Below are 26,794 nucleotides of genomic sequence, written 5' to 3'. Positions count from 1 at the left end.
TCGCTTCTTTTCCCAAAACAAAAGATGCTCCCGATTATAGGAGCGCGCACTGTTTTTCGCCAAGCTTTCCGTAAGGACTTCAGCAGGAAGGGGGCACGGTGCTGCGGCGGTCTTCAGTACTGAAGTGTGAGGAGGAGTAGGACAGAACCATCTCCTCGGCTTCACGTAGCCGAGAGGACTGAATGCAGGCTGGGAGCGCTGCGGACCGCCTCAGGTAAGCTGCGAGGGCTTCCCTCCTGTCACTTCTGGAGCCCCTTCGTGCTGAGGAATGGTCCCTCTGCAACGCTGTCACTAGGGCATGGTACTCCCAGCGCTGATAGAGGCTGTATTTATTTTTTTTTAAACTATGTGAAGCTTAAGAAAATGTATCTTATATTTCTAAATACCAATCTTTAAAAAAGCAGTTATTTATACTACGCAATAAAATTAAAATACAGAGAACTTTAGAGTCCTTGGAAAGTTTATTAATTCTGTAATCTCTTCTAGACTCATTTCCGTTACCAGTTTTCACTGTGAACAGAAATAAAAATGCTAGGAGACCAGTCTTCAAGCTCCGGTCAAGAGAACCAGCTCTAGCAATCAGGCTTCAAAGATCCGTAATGCCACTAATGAACACCTCTCCCAGTGTCTGTCTTGGGCCACCAAAAGACTTCTTGGAAGACGGCACACTACAGACAGATTTGTCTTTACCCTTCAGCTCTGCGCTTTGTGCACATTTGTTACTGTAGAGCCAGCTGACAGCAGCTGCGTAGTCCATTTCCAGCTTTTCTTACTCAGGCTTTCAGTGGTTCTGTTGTTTTGATCGCTAGTACTCAAAAACCAGAAATCTGTCACAATCCCCTGCTCCCCCACCAAGCTATAGTTTAAGAGTGAATTAAAGAACTCCCGCTTTTTAAAATGAGGTAAGAATGGTGTTGCTACACTTTGAGGGTGGCCTGTGCTTCTAACATCTCCATGAAATGGCTGCCCTCACTTTTTAACACGGTAAGAATAATGACTTTGGAAAAGCATTAAAATTCCTAACTAGATTCATGCTTTATAGATTTCCTTTGGGACTTCAGGCAGCACTGATGGACAATTTCTGCTCCCACTGGAATCACAGGAATTATGTATCTGTGGTCCACATCTGCTAAGAGACTGAAGCATTTCTGAGTACTAAAACATGACCATTGCACATTAGTTGCTCATCCGCAACATTTTGTAGACCAGGTATTTCTTTGTTTCAGGTTTTTAAGACAGATTTTCTCACTGTACATTTTACAAGGCATTGCCTTCTTAAATTCACCAAACAAGTTGCAGACAACTTTGAGAACAGAGGCTGGAATGTATTTTGAAATTTAATATGCTGAATCATATGTGTAATTATAACAGAGACAAATTCAGTCCTCATAGATACAGGCTCTTGTGACTGTAAGGCGTACCTAAGAATAATCCCCTTCAATCTAGTCATAAGTACAAATGTAAAGACTGGGAAGCCTCTCCTTATCTCCCATTGTTACTGCACCAGGTTAGAACAAGGCTCCCAAGCGCTCTCACAGCAGAGGGGCGGAGAGGCCGCGCCCGCAGGGACCGAGAGCGAGGCGCCAGCCCGCAGGGCAGGGCGGGGCGGGCCGGAGGGGGCCGCAGCCGGACACGAACACCGCCGCCGTTACAGATACACCTGCCTAGGCCGCCCTCCCGCCGGCGGGGTGAGGCACCGGGCCCCCTCGCAGGGCCCCGAGAGGCGGACAGCCGCCCTCCGGCGGGCTCACCCGCCCCGCCCGCCAACGGACGGAGAGCGCGCGCCACTCCGCGCCAACGGCTACGCACGCGCAAGACCGTTTTCCCGCCCCGGGCTCGACCGTTACGGCTGAGCCGCCCTGCGCATGCTCCACCTACCAGTGGGCACCGCCTACAAGTCCCATCAGGCCATGCGGCGCCCCGCCCACGGCGGGCCCTGCCGGCCCTCAGGGCACGCCGGGAGCTGTAGTCCCCGGGGCGTGCGGCGTCACTAGCTCCGCGGCTCCACCCCCTCCGCCCCCGCGGCAGCGGAAAGGCGCGGACACGCCCGGCGGGAAGCTCCCCCCGCCCGTTGTTATGACTACCAGGAAGCGGGCGGAGCCGACCGGGAAGTGGAGTCACCGGCTGAGAAATGACGCCACCGCAGACCCGGATGTTCATGGAATAGAGCCTTCCCCCCCCCCCCCCCCCGCCCCGCCGCCGGCGGAAGCGGGTGGCGGGGGAAGGACGCCCCTCCCTGTGGGCCGGGTCACGTGACAGCGCGCCGCCACGTGACGGCGGGCGGCAACGGCGATGGCTACGGCGCTGGACATCAAGCTGAAGCGGGCCAACAAGGTGTACCGCTGCGGGGTGAGCGCGGCCCCCCGGGGCTCCCCCGCTCGGCCTGAGGCCGCGCCCTGCTCCCCGGCTTTCCGCCGGGGCTCCGCCGGCAGCCCGGGAACGGCCCGGCTGCTCTGCGGCAGCGGGCCGCTCCCCTGGAAGGCGGCGGGATAATTCGCCCCTTTCTGTCCCTCCCTCTGTAGCGGCGGCTCCCCGCTTCGCGCCGTGCTTTGCCGGGGCTGCGGCAGGGCCCGCGGGCGACCGCCGCCGTGGTGCCCGGGGAAGCTTTGCCTCTGCCCCGGCTCGGGGCTTTCCCTCCCCGCCCGCTCTGCCCTAGGCCCCTCCGGCGCGCCTTCGGGAGGAAGGCCTGCTTTCGGCCGCCTCTTGCCCCCCGCTGGCGCGGCGGTGCCGGGGGAGCGCCGGCAGCCAGTCTGTGGGGAGGGCGGCAGCGCTGAGGCGGGCAGGCAGGCAAGGGAGGGGGCCAGGCCCCGAGACCGGGCGGTTTGGGGTTCGCCTGGGGCAGGGTGTCGCTTCAGTTGTTTGTCCTTGCGTGTCACAGCGGGACTGACGCGTTGGTACAGCCCGCCGCTGCCGCCCGCTGCTCCTGCAGAGCCTCGTTCCCTTTCTGTGCTCTGCAAGAAACCCGAAGGTGTCTTAAGATGCTGCTTGTACCTGACAGAAAATCTCCTCTTAGATAAAGTACTTAAGCCGCAGCAGATCTAGTTGGGTCCGTCCCGTCGTCCCCGTCCCCCCCCACCCCCGGGCAGGAGTCTGATTTATCAACTTTTTTCACTGATGTAGCTGTTGATCGTGATAAAGTGATTGTGCGTATTTCAACTTTTGCAGCTACTTGAAAAAATGCTGTGCCTTTTGGCATTGTTGAAGATTTCAAGCACAGTTAGAGAAAAAAAAATAGAAATCACTTGGCTCATGTTTTTGAAATTTACTTTTACCACCCTTTTTCTAGAAATATTGTGTTGTTTAAGTAGAACTTTTCAGGTCTTTTTTTTCTTTGCTTTTTTTTTTTTTTGCTATCCAGCCACACACTTGTATTATAAAAATCCTTTTCACATACAGCTTTCCCATGTGTTAGTGGTTTGGCTGTTACAGTGTATCAGGCATGTTTCAATTTATTGAATGTTTTTAATGCTGAAAAACTGCTTTAAATGGATTTGAATGGAATGCAGCATCTGTTCTACAGTTGTCAAATCATGTAGAGAATGACTTTCATAAAGCGAAATTATCAGTTGGTGAACAACACATCCCTTTAGGTATGGCGTCATAGTGGTAAAGACTGCTTTCTGTATCTCACTTTCACATTGTTTTGCTAATGCATGTTGTTAGAAGGATCTTATTTATTTCAGTATCATAATGCCGTGCCCATTTTCAGTTTCTTCCCTTGGCTTGCTTTATATCACTTTAAATTGGACTTTTTTTTTAAATATAGGAAAGGGATATTTCTTCCACCTTTACACTGAAATTCAATAGTTAGTAAATCTGTCAGTATTGTTTGTTTAACTCCATGTGAAAACGTTTATAATTTTAGTTCATTAACTAGGCCTGAAATTTGGAGGTCTGAGCGATGTGAAAACACAGTGATGAAAGAGCTGTACACTAGCAGTACAACATGAATTTTTAATAGAAATTTTGTAGGGACAGAAAAGAATTACAAATCTCTCTTTAATTGAGCATGGAATGTATGCAGGTTTGGTGTTTGTGGTTTGTTTGGGTTTTTTTTAGAAATTTACTGATTGTTGTATACTTCAGTGACAGTAGCTATGCTAATAATAGCTTTGGTCTGTGGCAGCTTTCATCCCAAAATATGCTTGCATCAATGCTACTTGAAAATGAAGGGATTCCTTTACTAAAGATAATAGTTCATCCCAATGTATATGTCCAGCTGTTCATTTGAAGGTAATAGGGATACTGTAGCTAGACTTGATCTTTAGTTTTCTGAACTTATTTAAAGCTGCATTTGGATATGGAAGAAGGTCAAGTCTAAGTTATGCACTGGTATAATAGTCTTTTTGGTGTGCCTGTTACATCATAATAGCATACAAAATGGCTAAACATTACTGAGCTTTCTAAGTCATGATTTGCTCAAGACTGTGATTAATCCAACATAACTCCACAATGCCACTCGCCTCCCTAGCCATTTAATTTCTGCCACCTTTCATGTGCTGACAGTGTTGGCTATGCAGTAAACCAGTCGGGGAAAAGGATGGTATTTGATTGGCGCGGCACTCAAAAAAAGTAAGTAATAATAATTTTAAAATCCATCTGTTGAATCATGGACATCCTTTTTTGTTTTTCTTATGAATGTCTTCTCAAGTCGAGTAGAACAGAGAATGTTTAACAATCAGTATCAGAATGGTCTTGTGCTGGATGGCCTACAGAAGAGAGATCAGATATAGTGAAGTGGCTCCAACAGAGCAGGAAATTGGATGAACAAAATAAAGTGGCGTGGATGAAGAACAGTATGAAGGACCTCAGCCTGTGATTTTAGGTGATAATAAACCAAAGAATTGGTAATGGCAATGGCTGCTGATTCTTTCATTCAAGCTCTGGTTTTGTACCTCTTGGGAGTGCATAGTCCGGGTGCAATATTCAGGGATTCTTAGCAATCGGCATCTCTCAATCCATTGCGTATATGTCAACCAGCATCTTTACAGCTGTTGAATGTTTTTACTATACATCTTTATTCCCTCCAGGAGGGAAAGGATGAGGGGAAACAGGTATAGGAGAGACCCATATTTAACAAGTAACTGTTCTGAGAATCTCTTAATGGTAAATTCCATGCTGAATAAGGCCCTGAAGATGTGGGAGTTCTTAATACAAACTTCTAGGAAGAACTCTGAAAGTTAACAAACTTATCTTTAATTCTATTGCAGAACTGAATTTGAGTCTTGTTAGGGGAAAATATTGTTGAAAGCACATATGAGAAGGCTGGTGAGTGGAGAAGACGAGGGTGTGTCTAAAGCAAATAGCTGACCAGCAAAATTAAGGCTGAATAACTTCTTTTTTGTTTTTTTGTAAGGTCAGGGCGGTGCATCCGTTTCATTATGGGCTTTCCCCATCAGGCCAAGATCTTCAAAATTTCTCTTTGGTGCTGAAATATCATATAACAGAACCTTCAAATACTGTTCCCTGTTGTCTTGGGTTGGGTCAGACTACTTCTCATCCTGCTACGGTGACCTTGATTATACTAAATCCAGCTGAATTCAAGCATTTTTCATTGTTGCAAAGCAGCAACAGTGCTATGCCCAGTGGAAGTCACTTCACTTCCTAAAACTTTTTTTAGTTCTAGGTAGTTGAGTAGGCAACTATTTTGTTCTTTTTAGTTGTTCTTTGCTTCTGCATTGACTGTTCTTTTTTAAGTGGGAGAAATTAGACACAAAATTTGTAAAATAGTCGTGCATCATGCAAGCCTGATATTGTGCTCCTGCTTTTAAAGAGGAAGTTGGTTAAAATAGCATGCTGTGATAAACAGTAAGCAACTTCTGTATTCATTAGTTATAATCATCAGAAACTGGAGGAACTAAGCCAACAAAGACCTTTATTTTATCCAGACTTCAATTTGAGAAAAGCTGGCTTAAACAGATTACTTTAAATTGTGAGTAAAAAACATGTTTGCCACTTTGTGGACTAAAAGAGTAATAGCATTGTTTAAATCCCCTATCACTTTTTTTTTTTTAAAGAACAAAAAGACAATAAAATGGATCCTAATAGCATGTCCTATGATAGCAAAACAAGGTATATTGCAGCAAAACTGTGTTTAAGTTCCTAGGAACAGAAGATCTGTGTTCAGGAGACTTTCTTTTAATTGGATGGATAATTCTTGAGCCATTGAGGCTCATTTAATAAACTGGAATGCTAGAAGAATGAAGGGACAGGCACAACTAATGATGCATTTTATTTAGAAAACCTAAACAGAATCACTGGAGTAACTGTGGCAGTTAGTCTGAGATTGATAATTAAAAGAATTCTAGGCTGAAAGGCCTGAAAAATGCATTGTACAATGAAAGGTGCTGTAGTTAACATCAGCTGAGACTTTTAATGACAAGTGAGTCCAAAATATATTGGTCAGAATTTGCCCATAAGGAAGCCTTTTACTTTTTCTAAAAAAGCAAACTAATTAGTAAATCTAGGCATTGATTTTTAAAGCAGCTAATGACTAGTTAGTTGGGTCTAGCAGACTTTTTCTATTGAGTGTGGTCAGTTTCTTTCTAAGTAATCAGAAGAATATGTAGTTAAGGTTTGCAGGTGGCTTGCCTAGAGGAACAGAGGTGGAAGAAAATGATCAGGAATATTTACTAAACGTGACTTAGGTGAACTTAATGTGAATTTTTAAATTGCCAAATGTTTGCCCTTTGTCACCTTTTGTAAAGGCGAATGCATGTGATGTGGAAAGTGGAATCCAAAATCAATCTAAGGTCTCTTGTTGGTAACCAACTGACCATGGACTTCCATTCTACCAAAATAATGAAAAGCTTAATCCATACATGTGTAATGGATATCAAATGGAACTAGAGAAATGTTAGCCATTTCTGTATGGCATTAGGTATGATGTCCTCTGCTGTTGTCACCACCTCAAAAACTGTGACGACAGATTTCAAGTGGTCTTGAAAACCTGCCTTGTGGTTTGTTTGTTACTTTTTCAAAGCTATCTTGCATTTGGAAAAAAAAAAAAAAAAAGATTAGGCTGATTTTCTTATCAGGGATTATGTCAAGTGATTAGATACAATCTGAAAATACATACTATCTAGCTAAAATTATTTTTCTAGCTCCTCAGTGTAGCAAACAGACCTGACAGTGTAAACAGTCAGGTTGGAATTAGTATATATTTTAACATGAGAAGTAATTTTCCCAACAATTTATGGGACAGTATAGTGTCCACTTTGATCCTTCCAGCCTTTACATAAAGTTTATAGATACTGAATAGCTGTCTAGTTCAGTCAGAAGCCTAGATGTGACTGAGGACTCTCGAGATGAGATTCTGTGATGCGCGTTATGCACCGTTTCATGTCCTTGATTGAAGATCATTCCAAATTGTCCTCAGCCAGACTTGGGTAACTTTGCTCTGCCACAAGAGAAACAAGGGATTGTGCTGCTGGATCAGGTGAAGCAGGTGTTCGTCTTAGTCATGACCTTGAAAGTGACTGAAACTTTGGAAGTGTCAGTCTTCCTGGCAGTTTCATGTGCATATCTGAATGGTAAGGAACTGACAACAGAAAGCTAAAAAGCTTGCTTGGGATCATTGACGCAGGACAGTCTTCTCACGAGAATGTTTTGTTTGCAGTTTAGGATATCTGCCTCACTTCTCTGCTTCACATAACACACTAGCCTTCCTGTGGATGGATACTCTGTTTAGATGAATAATTCTGCGTAGAACCGTGTTAGCTTAGTTCCATCTTGCAAAGTTCTGTCATCACACGGTGAAGCCATGAGGAGTTCCTAGTAAGGGAGGAGGTGAAAAGTGTGTAAGAGCAACTGATTGTAAGTTACTATATTGTAGTACATGGGGATTAGTTCCAGTGGTGACTTTCTTTATGCCTTTAATTTTGTGATGTTAAAGGTAAATGAACCCTCTTTGATATGGACTGAAAACAGTACTTGTTTAGTGTTAAGTGATGCTACGTAACTTTTACAAATCGTACATGTTTGCAAATGTTTTGCAAAAGTAAAGTTTTCTCATAAATTGTGTGCTAACTCTAAGTATTTGAATGTCTTGGTAAGCTTATGTTTCTTGATTTCTACTTTTTGGAAGGACGAGTGTACTGACAGCTTTGTATTTACAGGGCACCCTGGTTTTACACAAAAAAGGACAAAGTGACTCTTTTCCAGAAAAGACATAGCTGACTTCCCCCCCACATCAAACAGAAATAAAAAGTGATTCCATATAAACAGTTTAAGTAAATATTACAGCATCTTTTTCATGATACTTCCCTCTCCCCCACACTAGTGACCTTTGAAAGGTTTTGTTAGAAAGTGGTTTTGAGGTGTTTTTTTCATTTCTTAAGAGACATTGAATGTTATAAGAAAAATTCATATTTAACTTCAAGTCATTCTTCTCCTTTCTGCCCCAAATACAGACACCCTTATCGTGTGAAAGTATGTAGGCAATAGCTCTGGAATACGTTGTTGCTGTGTGGTGCGCGACCGTTCTCATTTATTAAAGCAGTTTATATGTTTAGGACTGTCCTTGCTTCTTATAGTTCAGCTGTACTCGTTTTTCAAAGCAATAACCTAATTGCTTGTACTAATTAAAGCCTGTTAGTAAAGCGGTACAGTATTTAGGTCAGCTTTTCTTCACTGTCCTTTTGAGCTTGTGCCTCCTGTTCCTGGCATTTCCCAGTTGCTGCAGGTCCTCTTTTCAGACTTGCAGCGTATCAGCCTTCCTTGCGATGCTTGATGTTCTACTGCTGTCCTGTTCAGCTTTAAGCCGCCTGACCCATTTTCTATATTGTCATCCTATACCACTAGTAAAGGCTGGCAAAATTCAAATAGCGTCTGCCAGAGATGTACATAACTAGACTGGTTTTAACTGGTCGAGTGTAGAGTGGGCAGTCTGAATTATCCTTTGGTTGGAGTGATCTGTAGTTCGGTGTCTAGTTTGCAAGCCTGGTGAAGGTGCAGAGAGCATTACCATCGAGCAGAAGAGAAGGTTAGCCCCAAGAAACTTTCTTCAGGTTCTCAAATCACTTGCTGCTGTTTCCAGATGTGTATGAATGTTTGGCGTGGAACTCCAGATTGGAGTGGATTCTCTCGTAGGAGAGGGGAAGGATAAACTATGGGGTATGTAAAATGAACTGCGCGTTGCTCTCCTGCAGTTAATCTTTTTTTCAGTGTTAGAACTTCTAAGTTGATACTTCCAAGGTGCAGTGTTCTTGTGCAAATACAATTTTGTAGACGAAAAATTCTTAATGGGTTAAGTGACGCATCTCTTGAGTCATACAACTTGCGCCTTCAATTCAGGTACACTTTTAAACTATTTCCCATGTAGCATGGAATTTGCTTGTGTAGCAGAACAACTATTTATTTATTCATTTATTTATTTTAGAACTGTTCCGCTCCACTCTTGAGGTGAGTCTTATCCTCAGCTTGGCCATCACTTTTACAGTTATGCCTTCTCTTCCATCCCCCATGGCTGACCGTCCCATTCTTCATATAAAAATTCCTCCTGGGATTTCATTCTAACATGTAAAATGGAACTTGTCTGTTACCAGCGGACCTGATAGTTGATTATGAGGATATTTTTATCTTCCTGGAGAGGAAAATCTTGAAACTTTGAAAAGACATTGAAGCTCAGATTAGTACTTCTGCAAGGAGGAGGAAAATATTTCTAAAGAAAACAAACTAGAAGTACAGAGGTCTCTTCCTCACATTGCTTTCATTATCAGTATTTGTCTTTTCTGGCAAGGTTAGACTGTTCTCTGGGAACAGTTTTCTTGAGTTTGAAAATCAGTTAGCATGGTCTCTGAGTAACAGCTATAGAATAAATTTATTTAAACAATTTTTTCCATGTTGTCTTTCCTCCTGTTAGGAAGTTCTTTCTGGAGTCGTGGTCATAACAAGTAAGGACACAGTCCAGCACCAAGGTATCTCGTTAACAATGGAAGGATCAGTAAATCTGCAGCTTAGTGCCAAAAGTGTGGGTGTGTTCGAAGCTTTCTATAATTCTGTCAAGGTAAGACCTGTGCAGGTTAATATTTTTAGCACAAAACCTTTGTCTCTCTTCTCAAATCACATCTTTCCTTAATGGCTCTCAGGTAGTTATAGCGCTTCATGGTATGTAAATGATAGAAAGCAGAGAAATGCTCAGTATTATCTGGTGATATGTGATGACATTTTGGGGGAAGAACATGCACTGATTGGAGAGCTTTCTTTAGGGCTGAAATACAGTAACATAAATAGTATGGTTACTGAATGATGCATTGAAGGACCATGATTTAAAGAAAAATAATAAAGTGTGTGAATTTTTTTTTTTAAGTCACTGGGTTTAATTGGACTTTTGTGCCAGATCAGTCATTATGACAATGGTTTCTGCCGAGGCCATAGAGGTTGTGTGTTACTAGGCATGACACAGGACCTGCACAGATTCTTCTGTGGAATATGAGGCTGTGCACAGGCTGTTTGACTGTGGAGCTCCTGGAAGGCCTCTGCTGCTCTCCAGGTTTGGAAGTGTGGGGTTTGGAATCTAGCAGGGCAAGTTATCTCAGGGTCCACACAAACATGGCTGTACTGACTGAAGCAAGGCTGGCTCTTACTAGAGGCAGTATAGCTACATTTGCAAAACAGTTAAGTTAGGATAGCCTCGGTGCAGGGCCTTTTAGGGTCGTCTTTTGTATCATAGTTGATTTGTTTTCAGTATGAATAATCTGCCCATGAATGACTGAAAACCAGAAAAAACAGTAGAAGCAATAGATTTTCTTATTCCTATCTAGTAGAGGGAAAATAATAATAAAACTCCAGAGAGAAAAGAAGTGTAATCTTCAAGCAGGCTGGCCCAGTCAAATCATAGTTAACCATTATTCCAGTGAGAGACTAGCCCTAAATATAGATCTTCAAGGCGGGAAAGGGCCGGGGAGAAGGTAGGAGCGAATGGCTAACTGCTCAACTGGCACATGTACCTGTTGATTCCTGCTGCTGCTATTAAGGGTAATAATTTAGAAAATGGAACTCTGCTTTCCAAAGCACTTGAAAGTCTGCTGTTTAGCTCTCTAAATGTGTTTGGTCCTTAGTATGATACAACCATAAAATAGATCACAAATTGTTTTCTTGAGGAAAGCATTCATGATATTTCTTTTCATTGTAAGACTGGAGAGCTGTTTATCGTGAAGAAATACCCGAGTTTCTGGAAATTCAGGAAGTCTGTTAGAGTTTAGTGGATGTTGTTGGTTCTTGAAATGATGGGCCTGTCACTCTGCTTCAACCTAAACCTCTTAATATTTATCTTTGCAGCCTATTCAAATTATTAACAGCACTATTGACATGGTAAAACCAGGGAAACTTCCCAGTGGCAAGACAGAAATTCCATTTGAATTTCCATTGCATATGAAGGGGAACAAAGTTCTGTATGAGACGTATCATGGTGTCTTTGTTAATATTCAGGTAAGACATTCGTATCTGTAAAGAAAATCTGAACTTTCATCTGCGGAATGTATTCTAAAGCATCTCTTATGCCATGGAAGCAGAGGATAAAGTTTTGTGATAAAGTTTTCTTTTCTCAATTTGAAGAATGAGCAAAAAGTTAAAGATCCTTTGAAGTAAGTAGCTTTTAAGCTTCCCTTTATTAATATAGCATTATACTGGTGTGTACTGTATTTTCTACATATAACTTAAGATTAAAAATCAAGATACATGTTAGCCTTTTAAGTACTAGTTTGCAGGTAGTTTCTAGTTGCCTTTTTCAGTTCCAGTTTCTAGGAGTCAGCACTTTCCACAGGGAGTAACACTTCTTAAATGTGGCAAAGGAACCATCCTGAGATCTCAAAAATCCCATCAATATTATATTACTTTTAAAAAAATCGTTGTGATGTCTGTTCTCTTTTCTTTTCCAGCAAGTTTAAGCTTTTTGTTAGAAATAGTTGATGGTAATGAAACTGATCAGATGTAACATGGGATGTACAAGAGAGAATTAAAAGCATACTGGAAAGAGGGGCTTCGGTTTGGAAAAGGATAAAATGTATTTTCCACACTTGTTAAACCTTGTACAGTTCTCTTACAGGGTAGTGCTTTCATCTAGTTTTGATTTTATTGTGAAAGAAGTTGCATTTACCACTTTGTAGATAATCTATATAGTAGTACATACCCAGGTATGAGTGTGTGTACTGCTAACCTAGTACCAGTGAGACTTTGTTAGCACAGTAGGCAACCAATTACTGCTAATAATAATTAAATATTAAAAATGAAGTGTACTGACTTACCAGATCCATTTTAAGACACAGGGATAAATCCTACAGGAGCAAAGCTGTTCAGAGTCTGCTTTCCTGCATTCATTTGAGAGAAGCATCCTGTAACTAGAGGAAGTCTTTCTATCACTTATTGTTTCAGGCCTTCCATATGGAGTAAATCTTTAAAGAATGATGGCATAAACAGAACATTAACAAGATGTCTTGCCTGAAATACCTTGTCGGAACTACTGTAACATATATCTGATCCCTCCTGATGTTGTAGACAGCTACATCCATTCCTTTCATGAAAAAAGACTGCACCACATTGTCCGTTTGTTCGAAACAAATGTGGCTGTGTAATTTCATAATGAAGACTCAAACCAAAGTGTTGAGAGCTTGTAGTATCTTCAAAAACCACTAATTGTTTGCTTTCTTGTGGAGATGAGTAATAACATTTCCTGCCCAAATCTGTGTGTACTACGTGCTTGCAACAGAATCTTGTGGAAACACAATTTTGAAATCTGGCCTTTTTTGGTTAAAAATTGTCTCAGCATAGGTGGGTTTGTTTGTTTGGGGTTGTTTTTTTTGAGGGAAAGTCTTTCTTCAGCCATCTCTTGAATGTAAATATTGTGTTAGACAATGCTTTTTCTTACTGAGGAGTGTTTTTTTGGTTTTGGGTGTTTTTGGGGTTTTTTTCTGTCTTGAAGGAAGAAGTTGAAGGAGCCACTAAATGCAAAAATTTTCTGACTAGTGCTGATGAAGAATTACTGGGTTGTAAAATTTTTTTTCCCCCACTTGTAGCTCATTGATGAGAGTATTGGATTTGATGACAAAGTATAAAACTGTTAGCTATTTAGCTGAACAGGAAGTCTTATATGACAGTCTGGGATTTAAAAAAACCCAAACAAACCAAAAACCCACAAAAAAACCCCCACCTACTAGCCTATCAGAAGTAACTAAAAGAAAAATTCCCTTGTTTTTTGTCTACATTCAGATGTTTTTTTAAGTACTTCCCATATTTTTTTTTTTCAGTCTTGGCTTTCTTCCTAATGTAACATCTGTTGTTTGTGGTAGTATGTAAAAAATGGTGCAAAACTGGTTGAGTTGCTTTCCATAATCCAGATAACTTGCCTACGATCAATATCATTTGTTTTAAGGTATACTTTAATAGTGAATATTTGTTTTGTTTTGTCATTCCCTCTCTTACCCACATAGCTTCTCTTTACAAGCTGGGGATAAAATGTAATTAAAAGGTTAATCATTAGATTTCAGCCAACCTTTGAGAGTCCTGCTCTCCTGAAGAAGAAAATGTAGTCTCTCCCAGGGTTATTTAAGGTGCACTGATACCTGATAAAACAGATACATAGATATAAACTGGGGAGTGTTAAGTCTGTTCCTAGAAAGTCAGGCTTGAACCGCTTAAAAATACTTTGCTAGTTTTAAATAAATCAAAGGAAAGAGTTCATTTGCTTCTAACATGTTTATATTTGTTCTCTGTCCAAGTCAAGAAATGGAAAAGTAGACGACAAACAGCATACCATCTACTAATTTTTTCCTTTGAGCAGCTAAAGGCGCTGTTTAAGAAACACTTCCTAGACCTCTGTCCAAGTCCTGTGCAGTTTAAAAACAAGCCTCTATTTCTTGAACTAGGTATTAGTATGTTAGCTGGGGGTTCAGTATCAAGATTCAAGTCTCTCTTCTCATGCAGAGACCTTCTAATTAGACCCTGATGGGGAGGCTGTGGGCCAGATTGCAAGGCCTGCATGGTCCTGCTGTCTCATTGCACTGTGTTCCCTGGTCTGAGTGAAGTGTAGTACAGTAATAGAAGGTTTGATCAACAGTCATCAGCTTCAGTGGAAACCATAGTCTGTGATGGGGAGAGAGATATGCTCCCTGGTCTTATTCTTGCACGCATATTCAGGTTATGTGCAGAGAGACACCATCATCTAGAAGTTATGAAGCTGACTCCCTAGTCTTAGTGCACCTGTTTTTGCTGATTCCTCATCTGTAGAGAAGGAACTAAAAACAAAACAACAAAAAACCCACCCCAACAATTTCCCTATCTTGTAAGGACATTGAAAGACTATGTTATAGGTGCTGAAGTGTATGATTACTGTGATAACCAAGGTCATGCTATTTTTCAGTCATTGGTTTATGGCTCCCTTTTCAGGGGAGAAAGGGAAGGAAATGGCTCACGGCTTGGATAAGTGCGCTTACGCTGTGTTAAAATCTGGCTGGACAGCCGAGCCAAGAGAGTGGTGGTGAATGGAGTCAAATCCAGTTGGCAGCCAGTCACACGTGGTGTTCCCCAGGGCTCAGTACTGGGGCCGGTCTGTTCAATATCTCCATTGATGGTCTGGATGAGGGGATTGAGTGCACCCTCAGTAAGTTTGCAGACGACACCAAGTTGGGTGGAAGTGTCGATCTGCTGGAGGGCAGGAAGGCCCTACAGAGGGATCTGGACAGGCTGGATTGCTGGGCCGGGGCCAACTGTATGAGGTTCAACAAGGCCAAGTGCCGGGTCCTGCACTTCAGTCACAACAACCCCATGCAACACTACAGGCTGGGGGAGGAGTGGCTGGAGAGCTGCCTGGTGGAAAAGGACCTGGGGGTGTTGGTTGACAGCCAGCTGAACATGAGCCAGCAGTGTGCTTAGGTGGCCAAGAGGGCCAATAGCATCCTGGCTTGGATCAGGAATAGCATGGCCAGCAGGACCAGGGAGGTGATAGTGCCCCTGTATTCAGCACTGGTGAGGCCGCACCTTGAATACTGTGTTCAGTTTTGGGCCCCTCGCTACAAGAAGGACATCGAGGTGCTGGAGTGTGTCCAGAGAAGGGCAACAAAGCTGGTGAAGGGTCTAGAGCAGAAGTCTTATGAGGAGTGGCTGAGGGAGCTGGGGCTGTTTAGTTTGGAGAAGAGGAGGCTCAAGGGAGACCTTATTGCTCTCTACAACTACCTGAAAGGAGGTTGTAGCGAGGTGGGGGTCGGTCTCTTCTTCAAAGTAACAAGTGATAGGATGAGAGGAAATGGCCTGAAGCTGCGCCAGGGGAGGTTTAGATTGGATATTAGGAAAAACTTCTTCACCGAAAGGGTAGCCAGGCACTGGAACAGGCTGCCCAGGGAAGTGGTTGAGTCTCCATCCCTGAAGGTATTTAAAAGATAGATGGGTAGAGGTGGTGCTTGAGGACATGGTTTAGTGGTGGACTTGGCAGTGAAAGATTAACGGTTGGACTCGATGATCTTAAGGGTCTTTTCCAACCTTAACGATTCCATGATTCTATGAAATCAGCAGTAAGTTTTTGAACAGCGAACAGCAAAATTAACCTTGTTGCCTGACTTTACTGCACGAGGCTGCTTTTAAGTTCAGCTATATGGTTAAAGACAGTTCCCCATTAATTATGCATGCAACTGTTACCACTGTTGAATTCAGTCTTACAATAAATTTAAAATTAGAGGGGCTGTGAATATGTCTTATTGATAATCACTTATCCAAAGTATCATGAAAAGCAATACCGTAATCACTTCTAACTGAATGTAATTTGAGTGTGGAAGCCATACAAGAACACTACTATGTGTCAGTGAAGTAGTCCCTCAATCTCATAGGTTTTTACGTAACACAGAAGATAGGGAAAGCATTTGCAAATGGCGATGAGACTGTAAACACAAAGAAAAATCAGCTTTCATTTGGGAGCATCTAAAATCATTGTATACCTCTTATCTCCTTCCCCTCTCCTCATCACTGGTATGTATGTTGCCTACTTATCTGTTCTAAACAATGCCTTAAATATTAAAACCAGTAACGTTCTGCACATATGCAATAAAAAGATGAAAAGTTAAGAGAGGCAGAGGAAATCTTAACTAAGGCTCTCTTCTTTTTCTCTGCCATCCTCTTCTTGCCAGTATACCCTACGGTGTGATATGCGACGTTCTCTGCTGGCAAAAGACCTAACTAAGACTTGTGAATTCATTGTCCACTCACTGGTAAGTGTGGTTTGTATTAACTATCCAAAGTGAGATTTCCCCCACACACACACACTTTAAGTGAAGTTTGCCTGCAAGGTTAGAAAAGCAAGTAAAACCATGTAATTTGTAATAGCAACAGACGGGATATGTATGAGTAAAGAAAGCTAGCCTCAAAACAGAAACATACAGAAGAGCTAGTTGCTTCTGATTAGAATAACAGATCTCTCTCTTCATTTAAAGAAAATAGTACAAAGAGGATTTGGATTATAAGATGTTTTTATACTGCACTGAGTTTATTCTCTTATTCATCCCTTCAGTTCTGAAACAACGGTGTGGTTAGATAAATATTATGGTGTTCTTCTAAACAGTGTTTCAGGTTGGTTGAGCATTTCTTAGCCAAAGGTTCCAGGCACCCGCAATGCCTGTCCTAGAAATGGGAGTTTGTTGGTGAAGAGAAAATACCTGATTTCTGTTCTTTAGATGACTAATTATGATTTAGAGCCCTGACTCAAAGTATCAAAGCTGGGACTGCATCAAGTTGGAAATAAGAAGCTTGTCAGTTTAATCACCTTTGCTATTAAGTAAGCCCATGGATGGCAATATGCTAAGACAATTAGGTTAACAAATATCCACATCCTGTGGCTGGCAACATGGAGGCAGCCTTTCTCCTGTGGCAATATTGTGGGATGAGATTTGACTGTCTCACAAAAAATGCTTTGCTGCTTGTTATCTGAAGTTCCTGTATCAGACTGGGTTTTAGTTTATATTAACTGTACGCGTGTCCAGAGCATCTGATGTAAGTACAGACTGTGCAGACCTAATTAAGTATCTTATTTTCCACCCGCAACTTGCTAGAACGTACTGTTTGTATCAGTCCTTTGAACTCTAACAGGACAGTAAAGTATTAGACTCTTTTGTCTTACTTATGAATAATGGTGGAAATGTGTTATTTTAGTTCTATAGTACCTTTTTTAAAGATTTAGTACCTTTCTTAAAGATTTAGCTAGGTGCTAAAAGAAGTTTCCTGTTGGTAAGATTTCATTATTTTCTAAAATACGTTATGCTACATTTTATTGGTCCATTATTACATTATAAGTAAGCCACACTTGTCAAAATAGTGAACAAATTACATATTATGCAGTTTCCTGGTTTTCTTTCTTGTTCCCACTACAGCACTTCTTAGATCACAAGTCAGTAAATCATGAATCTCTCAGTCAGGGTGAATTAATGAGGTTTTACTGAACATATAATTCTCACTGTCAGTGCTCAATGTACCATTTCCCTTAACCTGATTCTTTGCCAGAATTTGTCATTTATGGGAAAATACAGTCAATCTTTTGCTAATATTTTCCGTCTTGCAACTGGGCAGCAGAAGCTATTTTGAATTCTTAAGTAGTGAGGGTAGATCCTAACTAAGAATTTAAGTTAAGCTCGGTGGTGTGCTCTGCCAACTCCCAGTTACATACAGTTGGGTCTCTCATAATTGATGCTGCGCTGGCCACTTATTCTAAATATGTAGGGAAAAGACAGTGCACCTCACTGAGATAAGGATGGAGAGGGAGGTTGGTGAATGGTAAGCGAAGCTTGCCTTCCTGATGCAGAGCACAGACTGCCATCTCGGCAGAGCTCAGGGCCCATTCAGCCACTTACGGAAGGACTTAACTTATTGGGTTTGTGATAAATGGTGTAAATAGATACTGAAGAACTATAATAATGTGCCCCCAGTATTGCTTCTCCAGTGTGGAAAGCTAACCTGGACCAAGTTTTGCTTATTTTACAGTTAAAGAAGCTGGAATGCTAAGGCCATTAAATCAGTGCTACGCTAGATTCCATCAGCTGAGGATCTCCTAGTAATATGACGAAGGCAGCAGAAAGAGTTCAAAATGCTCAGAGATAACAAGAGGGAGGGAGGGTTTATGAAACATGTTTGAAGCAATGGAGCAAGTTCATTTATAATCTCCCTTTCTTTCCCCTGCCCAAATTTACTAAATATTAAAAATGAAAGGAAATGTTGCAAGTGACACATATAATGTAATTATTTGTAAATACAGAAATGTGAAATTTAACTTTTTTTCTATAGCATACCATATGCTTCAGATAGGTAATATTTTTCTTCTTTTCCAGGTGGTTTAGAGCAGTCAACCACATGTTTTGGTTTTGTTTTCCTTTTTTTTCAGTGTAGCTAGAGCTTATGCCAAAAACTTGCAGATGGAAAGCTTGTTTACTGCAATGGCAAACACAAAGTAACCAACAATTGACACAGTTCTGTTTCTACAATTCAGATTTGTGATGCGTTGTGACTTGTATTTAGACAATATCATAATGTTATTTAATAACATAGTCAGGAAGTCTCAGGTTTTTTATTACATAGATGCATACTTTCAGTATGAAGACAATCCTGAAAACTAACATGTCCAACAGCTGCTTGACTTTATTGTCTTTTTCTAGTATTCTCTGTGTGTGTTTTGTAAATCATAGTTTACAGCTTAACTCTTTCATTACATGTAGTCACAGAAAGGGAAACTCATGCCAAGCCCAGTAGACTTCACAATTACTCCTGAAACTTTGCAAAATGTTAAAGAGGTAAGGGTTTTCTTATTTCATTTTAAATGTCATGCTTGTATGATTCTGTGTGAGAACAAGAGAGGAATTATTAAATACTGCCCTGCAGATAATCACGTTTTTTTTCTTCCTTTTCTCCTTTTTTACTTTTGTAAGCAATAAAGTGATCTCTTGTGATAGTGGTGACTAATATAAGGTGGAAATTTGTTTGGTAACGGTTAAACATTTTTATCATTTTTCTGAGCGAAAGATGGCAGTGAAGCAAGGGAAAACATTCTATACCACGTGTAGACAAAATCCTTTAAAAAGGTATATTTTGATTCTTGGTTATGCCTTTTTTTACAGCCCCATGTGGCTTTGGGAAGCCTGTATGAACAATAGTAGCTGTCTTGGTCATTTAGCTTTCTGAACACTCGTTTCGATTTGTCCACTGAAATCTGTTTTTCCAGATTTTCCTGTTGTGCTCCTTTTGTTTATAAGACTCCTTTCCTGCTTTAGGTCTCCCTTCTGCATCCCAAATTTGTCTTCCATTGCTCTTAGTCCCAGACTTCTGAATTTAGACCTCTTCTTCCACCTGTTTCTCAAAACAGACCTCTTAATCAGCTGTTTGGTTGTTTCATGCTATTGTCGACCTTATTCTACATATTCACAGAATTATTGTGGTTGGAAGGAGCCTCTGGAGGTTGGTTCATCCAGCCCCTGTGCTCAGAGCAGAGTCATCTAGAGCAGGTTGCTCAGGGCCATGTATAGTCAAGCCTTCAATATCTCAAAGGATGGAGACTTGCAACCACTTGACAATGTTACAGTGTTTGACCACCCTCACAGGATTAAGAAATGAATAAATAAAAAATTTAAAAGTTATTTCGTTTATTTTGATTTGTTCCCATAGCCTCTTGTCCTTTCACTACATACCACTGAGAGGAGTATGACTCCATCTTCTTTTCTCCCTCCCGTCATGTATTTATACGTATTGATAAGATCCCCCTGAGCCTTCTGTTCTGCAGGGTGAACAATCCCAGCTCTCAGCCTCCTCTTGTACGTCATGTGCTCTTAACCATCTTCATGGCCAAACCCAGCAAATGCTGACCTTGCTCCAGTAAGTCTGTGTCTCACGTACCGCGAAGTCCTGAATTGGAGAGACTGTCCCCAGTTTTGTCTCCCCAGTGCTGGAAAGGCGGGGAGAATCACCTCCCTCAGCCTGTTGGCAACACTTTCTAATGCAGCGCAGGATGCTGTGAGGCCATTTGTGCAGCCTGTTGAGGCCCCTGTGAAGGGTAGTGCAATGATCTGGTTCACCAGCCACTCCTTCCAGTCTTGTATTATCTGCAGACTTGCTGAGGACACACTCTGTCCCATCATCCAAGCCATCATCAAGATGTGAAGTAATACTGTCTCCAATGTTGACCCCAGACACTGGTGTACACCACTAGTGACTGGCTTTCCGCTGGACTTTGTGCTAGTGATCACAAACCTTTGAGTCCAGCAGTTCAGGCTGTTCTCAGTCCACCTTGGTGTCTAATCTGTACATCTGTTCTGTACTCCATCAGTTTGTCAGTGAGGTTCTTAGGAGAAACAGTATCAAAACCAGTGCTGAAACCAGCATAAACAGTATCCACTGCTCTCCGCTTGTCCACCAAGTTAGTAATTTCATCGTAGAAGGCTATCAGGTTGGTTAAGCATGATTTCATTTCCATAAATGCATGCTGACTGCTTCCAGTCACTTTCTTGTCCTTTGTATGTTTGGAAATGGCTTCTGGCGTTACTTGCTCCATTGCTTTCCCAGGGATTGAAGCAAGGCTGACGAGCCTATAGTTCCTTGGATCTTCCCAACTGAAGATAAGAGTGACGTTTACTGTTGTCCATTTCTCAGGAATGTTCTTTGTTCATGACAGCCTTTCAAAGATAATCAAGATGGGCCTCACAGTGACATGGGTCAGCTTCCTCAGCACTTGTGGGTGCGTCCTATCAGATCCCATAGACTTGTGTACATCCAGTCTGTTTAAATGTTCTGTAACCTGCTCCTGCTCTACCAAGGATAACTCTTCCTTGCTCCAGACTTTCCCTGTGGTTGCAGGGGCCTGGGATTCCTGAAGGCAAATCTTATCAGTAGAGTCCGAGGCAGAGAAGACATTAGTACCTCTGTCTTTTTCGTGTCTTTTGTCACTAGGTCATGTAGTAGCAGGCTGACATTTACCCTCATCTTCCTTTTGCAGCTGATAGACTGGTAGATGCCCCTTTCTGTTGCCCTTCATGTCTCTTGATTTAACTCCAGGTGGGCTTTGGCTTTCCTAAAACCATCCCTGCACACTTGGATAGTGTTTTTATGTTCCTCCTGGGTCACCTGACCCTACTTCCATCTTTTGTATACTTCCTGTTTATGATTTTATCAGTAGCATCTTGTTCATCCATGCAGGTCTCTTCCTACCTTTGCTTGACTTTCTGCAGGTTGGAGTAGACCATTCTTGAGCACGGAGGAGGTGATTCTAGAAAACCAACCAGCTGTCATGGCTGAACTCTAAATCCAGCTGAGTTAGAGGATGAGCAGGTTGTGTCCAGCAGCCTCTCATGTCTCTCGAGACTGCTGTACACTGAAAGCATATGTTTTGCCAAATATAAAGATATAATAACTGTTCTTGGTGGTAAAATTACTTTTGAAACTACTGCTAAATACTAAGCTCTCAGCAGTCTGCTACTCCTGTAAACCATGTTTCCGTATAAATTATTTTCTCTTTCTTCTTTCTCTTCTGTGTCTTGATACTCTAGTCATTGGCTTAGCAAAGACTCAGTGGTGTACGTCATGAGAAAGTCCTGTCCATTAAAAGCTCTTTAAATTTAATAGCAGACTCTGCGCCTTTCTCTTTCAAGTACATAACCACAAAAGTGGGTTGTAAAACTTCTGACATCTCTGATCCTGCGTATCTTGGTATTTAATTGTGGAGCTGTCTCAAGAATGGTATTGAATGTGTATGGTAGCACAAGCAGTGGCTTTTTTTTTTTTTTTTTTTAATATTCCTCTCCCTGTCTCAGAAAAATGTATGGGTCTGAAGGGACTACCTGGTGGACAGGTAGAAAAAGTCACTGTTTTGGTATATTTAAAATACTAAAATTTCAATTCTCTGCTTGTCTGGAGATTGTGATTGAACTATAATTTCTGGTAGACTACTAGAAAACTGATTAGGAGGTTTGCAGTAGCCAAGAAAAGCACAGAGAGGTTAGATGAAAAACCAGAATAGATTTGCTTGTATGTTCTTGATTCTTTTTTTTGGGAGATTATGAAATAGAGTGTAAATGATAGGTCCTATGAGAGTAGACGTAGCTAGGGTTAAAATATGGAGAGTACTGACAAGAGTAGTAAGGCTCTAGGGGAAATATACCTTTAAAAAAACACATCTCGTAGACTAGGATTGAGGAAAATGGCCTCGAGTTCTTGTTCCATAAGTTCTCTGTCTCTTAGACTCCTGATGACTATACTTAAGGGGAGATAGCTATGTGATGTCCCTGTGAAGCAGGGGAGCAACTCTGTGTTTCCTAATAGTGGTGATGAGAAGAACCTGCAAGGGATCATACAATAAAAAAAGCATTTTAATAATACCTTATTAGGACTCAGTATTTCATAGGGTGGTTTTGTCAGGGATGTAACTTCTGTTATTTAAGTTAGGAGAAAACACCCACGTGAGGTCATGTTTACTAAACACGTGAAAATTCCTCTCTCTTTATTTCCCCCAAAGATTTGTTTTGAGTGGAACAGCTAAATTCTGCAGAGGTGTTGGGTATCTGAGCGAAACAGTCTAAACAATAGCTGAGGAGAACTTTTCTGCCATTGCTACTGGCAGCCAGCACTAAGAAGCGAAACAAACAGATTGGGAGGAAAAAAAGTTTGCGACAAGAGAGTTGGTTTGGAAGAAGGGAAAATCAGTTACATGGGCAAGGAAATCCGACGCCACAAGCAAGCATGAGCAGATGATTGGAAGGTAGGGGCTAACATCAAAGATGTCAGTAACAAAAAATTAAGGAGGGAGAGAAGAAAAAGGCTTTTGAAGGAAGGGGAAGGTTAGAGCGGGATGCTCAAGGAGTTTGAAGAAAGCTGGATGATGAAGATAGGAGCTGAAGATATGGGTAAACTTAACTGTTTCAGTATGCCTCCTGCCAGAACTTGAAATGTAACTGGAGCTGCTGGCATATGAGTTTCTCTGCTGGCAGTGGGTATCCGTGATGCCGGCTGGCCTGAGAAAGGGGAGGGCAGGGGGAGCAAAACCCCTGCTCTGGTCTTTTATGGAAAGTGATTTATAGACTGTCCTCCTCGATCAGCTATTCTTACTGCTCCTCTTTTAAAAAGTAGGAAATGTGCTTGCTGTTAAGAAAGTTTTAAAAGTGTGATCCTGTATTCAAAGTAAGCTCTTCATTAATTGTCCTTAACTGGTGTCTTGGTACATAAGCAGTATGCTACATTTTGCATTAAATGAAGATTTTTAAATGCCTGTCTTCCCTCCCAATAGCGACCATGAGATGTAAAAAAGGTGGGAAAATCACTGATATGATAGGCTACATTGTAATCCATAACAAAATGGGACGAGAACACAGTTCTCTAGAGCACCGCCAGCTGATTTAACTGGACCATCCTGTTAGTTGCTGCCAGCCTGCCTCCTTCACCATGTGGTTCCTGACTTCTGGATTAATTGTAATAGCCGAGTTTGGCCAGTTCATCCCAGGAAAAGTGCTCCTGTGGATGGAATGAGGAGGGGGGAGGGTAGTAAAAGTTACCGTAATGCATCTGCGTAAGGATGCATATTTAGAGAGTTATATTATTTAAGTTACTTGAGGCATTTCTGACCTTTTGAGTTAACTTTGCAACTTTGGGGGATTTCCTATCTACTTTGAGAACTGTCTTTCTGTAAAGTATTTTTTTCTTAGTCTGCTCTTACAGTTGTGTCTTTTTGTTTGGGTTGTTTTTTTTTCCCCCCCTCCCATCCTTTCAGAGAGCTTCACTTCCAAAATTTCTCATCAGAGGTCATCTCAGTTCTACAAACTGTATCATTACACAGCCACTAACAGGGGAGCTGGTAGTGGAGAACGCAGAGGCTGCAGTCAAAAGCATTGAGCTGCAGTTAGTACGCGTGGAAACCTGTGGTAAGGTTCTCTGTAAATGGAATGCGTAGTAATTACCACTTGCACTCTTTCACCTTAAATATGGAAGACTGTCAAAAAGCCATACAATTAAAAAGACTTGCAAAAAATCGTTTTGCACTTTAGGTGGAACAATCTAAACATTAATTTAAATAATCTCTGCAATCCTTAACTCGGAGTCCTAATGTGAAAACTTGCAGGTCAAAGGGCAAAATATTTTGCCCACACATACGCCCCCCCCCCCCCCCCCCAGTTTGTTTCAAATTTTGGCTGCTGCTTTTTCTTCTCTCCTTCTTCTCTCCTTCTTCTCTCCTTCTTCTCTCCTTCTTCTCTCCTTCTTCTCTCCTTCTTCTCTCCTTCTTCTCTCCTTCTTCTCTCCTTCTTCTCTCCTTCTTCTCTCCTTCTTCTCTCCTTCTTCTCTCCTTCTTCTCTCCTTCTTCTCTCCTTCTTCTCTCCTTCTTCTCTCCTTCTTCTCTCCTTCTTCTCTCCTTCTTCTCTCCTTCTTCTCTCCTTCTTCTCTCCTTCTGAATTTTCTGCTTTCCCCAGGGTGTGCGGAAGGTTATGCCAGAGATGCCACAGAGGTACAGAATATTCAGATCGCTGATGGAGATGTCTGCCGGGGCCTACCGATTCCTATCTACATGGTGTTTCCCAGGTTGTTCACCTGCCCTACCCTGGAAACAACAAACTTCAAAGTTGGTAAGTGCGTAGGACTTTATGCTGTGTTGGCGCCTTTCATCCGAGATACGTTTCTAGTTTCACTTTAGCTTCTGGCAGGTAACGGGATAAATCACTGTTGGCACTGCAAGAAGAACCAAGGACGCACATCTGTTTCCCTGTAGAGGTTTCCTGAACAGGATTGCAGTCTGCTGTATTTCATGTAGATTGAGAGAATACAGCCCCAATACTTCTAACTAAAAACAGTTGTGCAACTATTAAGCTACTTCTGACTAATAGAATTATATGGTAAAGGGACAGGAGAAGCAGTGCCAAAAATTCTTCTGCCAAAAAAATTACATGTGATTAAACACTTGAGTAATAGCCCAAGAATAAAATGCCAAGATGACCCCTTCCTTCTTTTCGTCACCACCAAGAACCCCTCTTTCCATTCCCCCTCCTTCTTGTTTCCCCTTCTCCTGCTGCACAGACTCAGAAGCAGAAAAAGTCAGGTTTGGCTGTATGTGACTTTGCTTTTCTTCATCTACACCAGCTGCTTCTTCCTGCTTATTATTGCCAAAATCCAACATTATCATTCACAAACACCTGAAATTTAGGGTTTTCCTCACTTGTTCAAATAATTACTGCAAAAATGCTCTTTGCTAGCTTGTTTTTCTTCCCTTCATCTTGCTGGAATCTGTTGGTTGTTCTTTTTTTTATTGTATCAGATTGAAGCTACAAGTCCCAGCCTTTAGGATCCTTCCCAACTGAAGCCCTTCCTACTTTTCTGCTGTGTATCTGGGGCAAATGTGCACAACTGATTTTTCAGCTTTGCCTACCTGTTTATCTGTTCCCCCAAGAGCATTTTTGCACCTGATGTGTACAGCGATTTTCCCCAAAATAATATTCTTCTCTACTTTTTGCCATTTCTAGCTATTGAATAGTAATTTACAGTGACAAATGGCTACTGTTAGTATCTACTTTTATTTATGAGAACAGTCTTAATATAGTTACGAAGATTCTAAAAAAGGACAATTGTTTTCAGTTTATGTTGATCTCTGCTTCCCTCCATTTATTAACTGTACCCGACTTTGTAATCTGTCTTCGTTTAGGATTGATGATAGATCTGATACTGATTTTGGTTTTGAATGACACAATATAATATCGAAAGAGTAGATTTTTCTTTTGAAAAATGTTTTCCGTAGTTTGCGGGTGTATTGTATTTTGGTGTTTAACTTCCGAAGGCCACAGGTAATGGAGGATTCTAAGGCCGTGTCACGTGCCGACAGCAGGGCAGGAGTCTGTTCCCTGACTCTCCCACTTAGGTGCTTCCGAACACTGCGTATTGGTGTGAGGCGTCTTTCCCAAAACATTTTGATCTCTGATGTCTGAACTCTGCCTGTTGTCCAGAAGACTGCATGTTGTAGTTTTTCAGTGATAGGGAAATCAATCCAGAGGAATCCCAAAGATGAGAATAAGCCACGGTTCTCTAGGAATGGTCCAAGGTCTTGGGATGCCTGTGGTGAGGTTCTGCCTGGTTCTTCCCTGCCACAGGGAAACCCAGGGTATTGAGATGGCTGGGAAGAGCCCTGTGAAGTGCTGTGTCTGAGAGCAGGAACCGCCTCCCTCTCCAATTGCTACAATTCAGATTAATATGGAACTCCTTGGCTTGTTTTTTTTTTTTTCCAGAGTTTGAGGTTAACATTGTTGTCCTTCTGCAAGATGATCATCTCATCACAGAGAACTTCCCACTGAAGCTCTGCAGGATGTAAATAGTCAGAGGAGAATCACTTCAGGATTTACTGAAAAAGGACAAAATTCTTCAGAGGCAAAGAAGTGAGATTTTATCCATGTCTTACTTTGACTGAAAACACATCACTTCCTTCTCCCTGCTGGCAGTTCTTGTGCTTTCAGTTCTCTATAAATCTTGTTAAGACAGCCTGCGTGGATGTATCTCTCCAGGCAGCCTTGTCGGGTATCTTTCTGACTTCAGCAACCATCGTTTTTCCCCATTTTTTTCTCAGACAAATCCTGAAGGAATGATTCTGTATATTTCTACAAGTTTCTCTCCTTGTTAAATTTTGTAATACTTGTTCCCAAGTCAGTCCTTTAAAGACCTCTTAAATCGAGTAAGTCCTGTTATACATGCTGTGTAGATACTGGGGGAGGGGGGCATGGGACTTGTAATATAATACTGAATAGCATCTTTGAAGGTGTAATAAATGGTGCTACAACAATGCAAGGTGGTGGTGTGGGATGAATATCGCAAGATGGAT

General features: G+C 41.8%; 1 protein-coding gene across 7 annotated transcripts; it reads left to right on the top strand.

Annotated features, from left to right (window-relative positions):
* Positions 1-2,191: 2,191 nt before the first annotated feature.
* VPS26C (VPS26 endosomal protein sorting factor C) lies at positions 2,192-26,456 on the top strand. 7 transcript variants are annotated; one of them, XM_087757148.1, is made up of 8 exons: positions 2,192-2,349; positions 9,863-10,006; positions 11,281-11,430; positions 16,113-16,193; positions 18,684-18,758; positions 23,714-23,864; positions 24,408-24,560; positions 26,208-26,456. In XM_087757148.1, the coding sequence occupies exons 1-8, from the start codon at positions 2,293-2,295 to the stop codon at positions 26,288-26,290; spliced, it is 894 nt and encodes a 297-aa protein (XP_087613274.1). In that variant the 5' UTR covers positions 2,192-2,292; the 3' UTR covers positions 26,291-26,456. The 7 variants fall into 7 exon arrangements, with proteins under 7 accessions (XP_087613274.1, XP_087613275.1, XP_087613278.1 ...); XM_087757150.1 differs by lacking the exon at positions 2,192-2,349 and adding an exon at positions 7,312-9,114; XM_087757149.1 differs by lacking the exon at positions 18,684-18,758.
* The last annotated feature ends 338 nt before the right edge of the window (positions 26,457-26,794 follow it).

Source organism: Nipponia nippon, unplaced genomic scaffold (assembly GCF_047370975.1).
Source record: "Nipponia nippon isolate SJK-2023a ecotype South Korea unplaced genomic scaffold, ASM4737097v1 scaffold_2, whole genome shotgun sequence".
Taxonomy (NCBI): domain Eukaryota; kingdom Metazoa; phylum Chordata; class Aves; order Pelecaniformes; family Threskiornithidae; genus Nipponia; species Nipponia nippon.
Note: the sequence above shows the minus strand (reverse complement) of the source record. Positions and strands in the feature narration are given on the sequence as shown.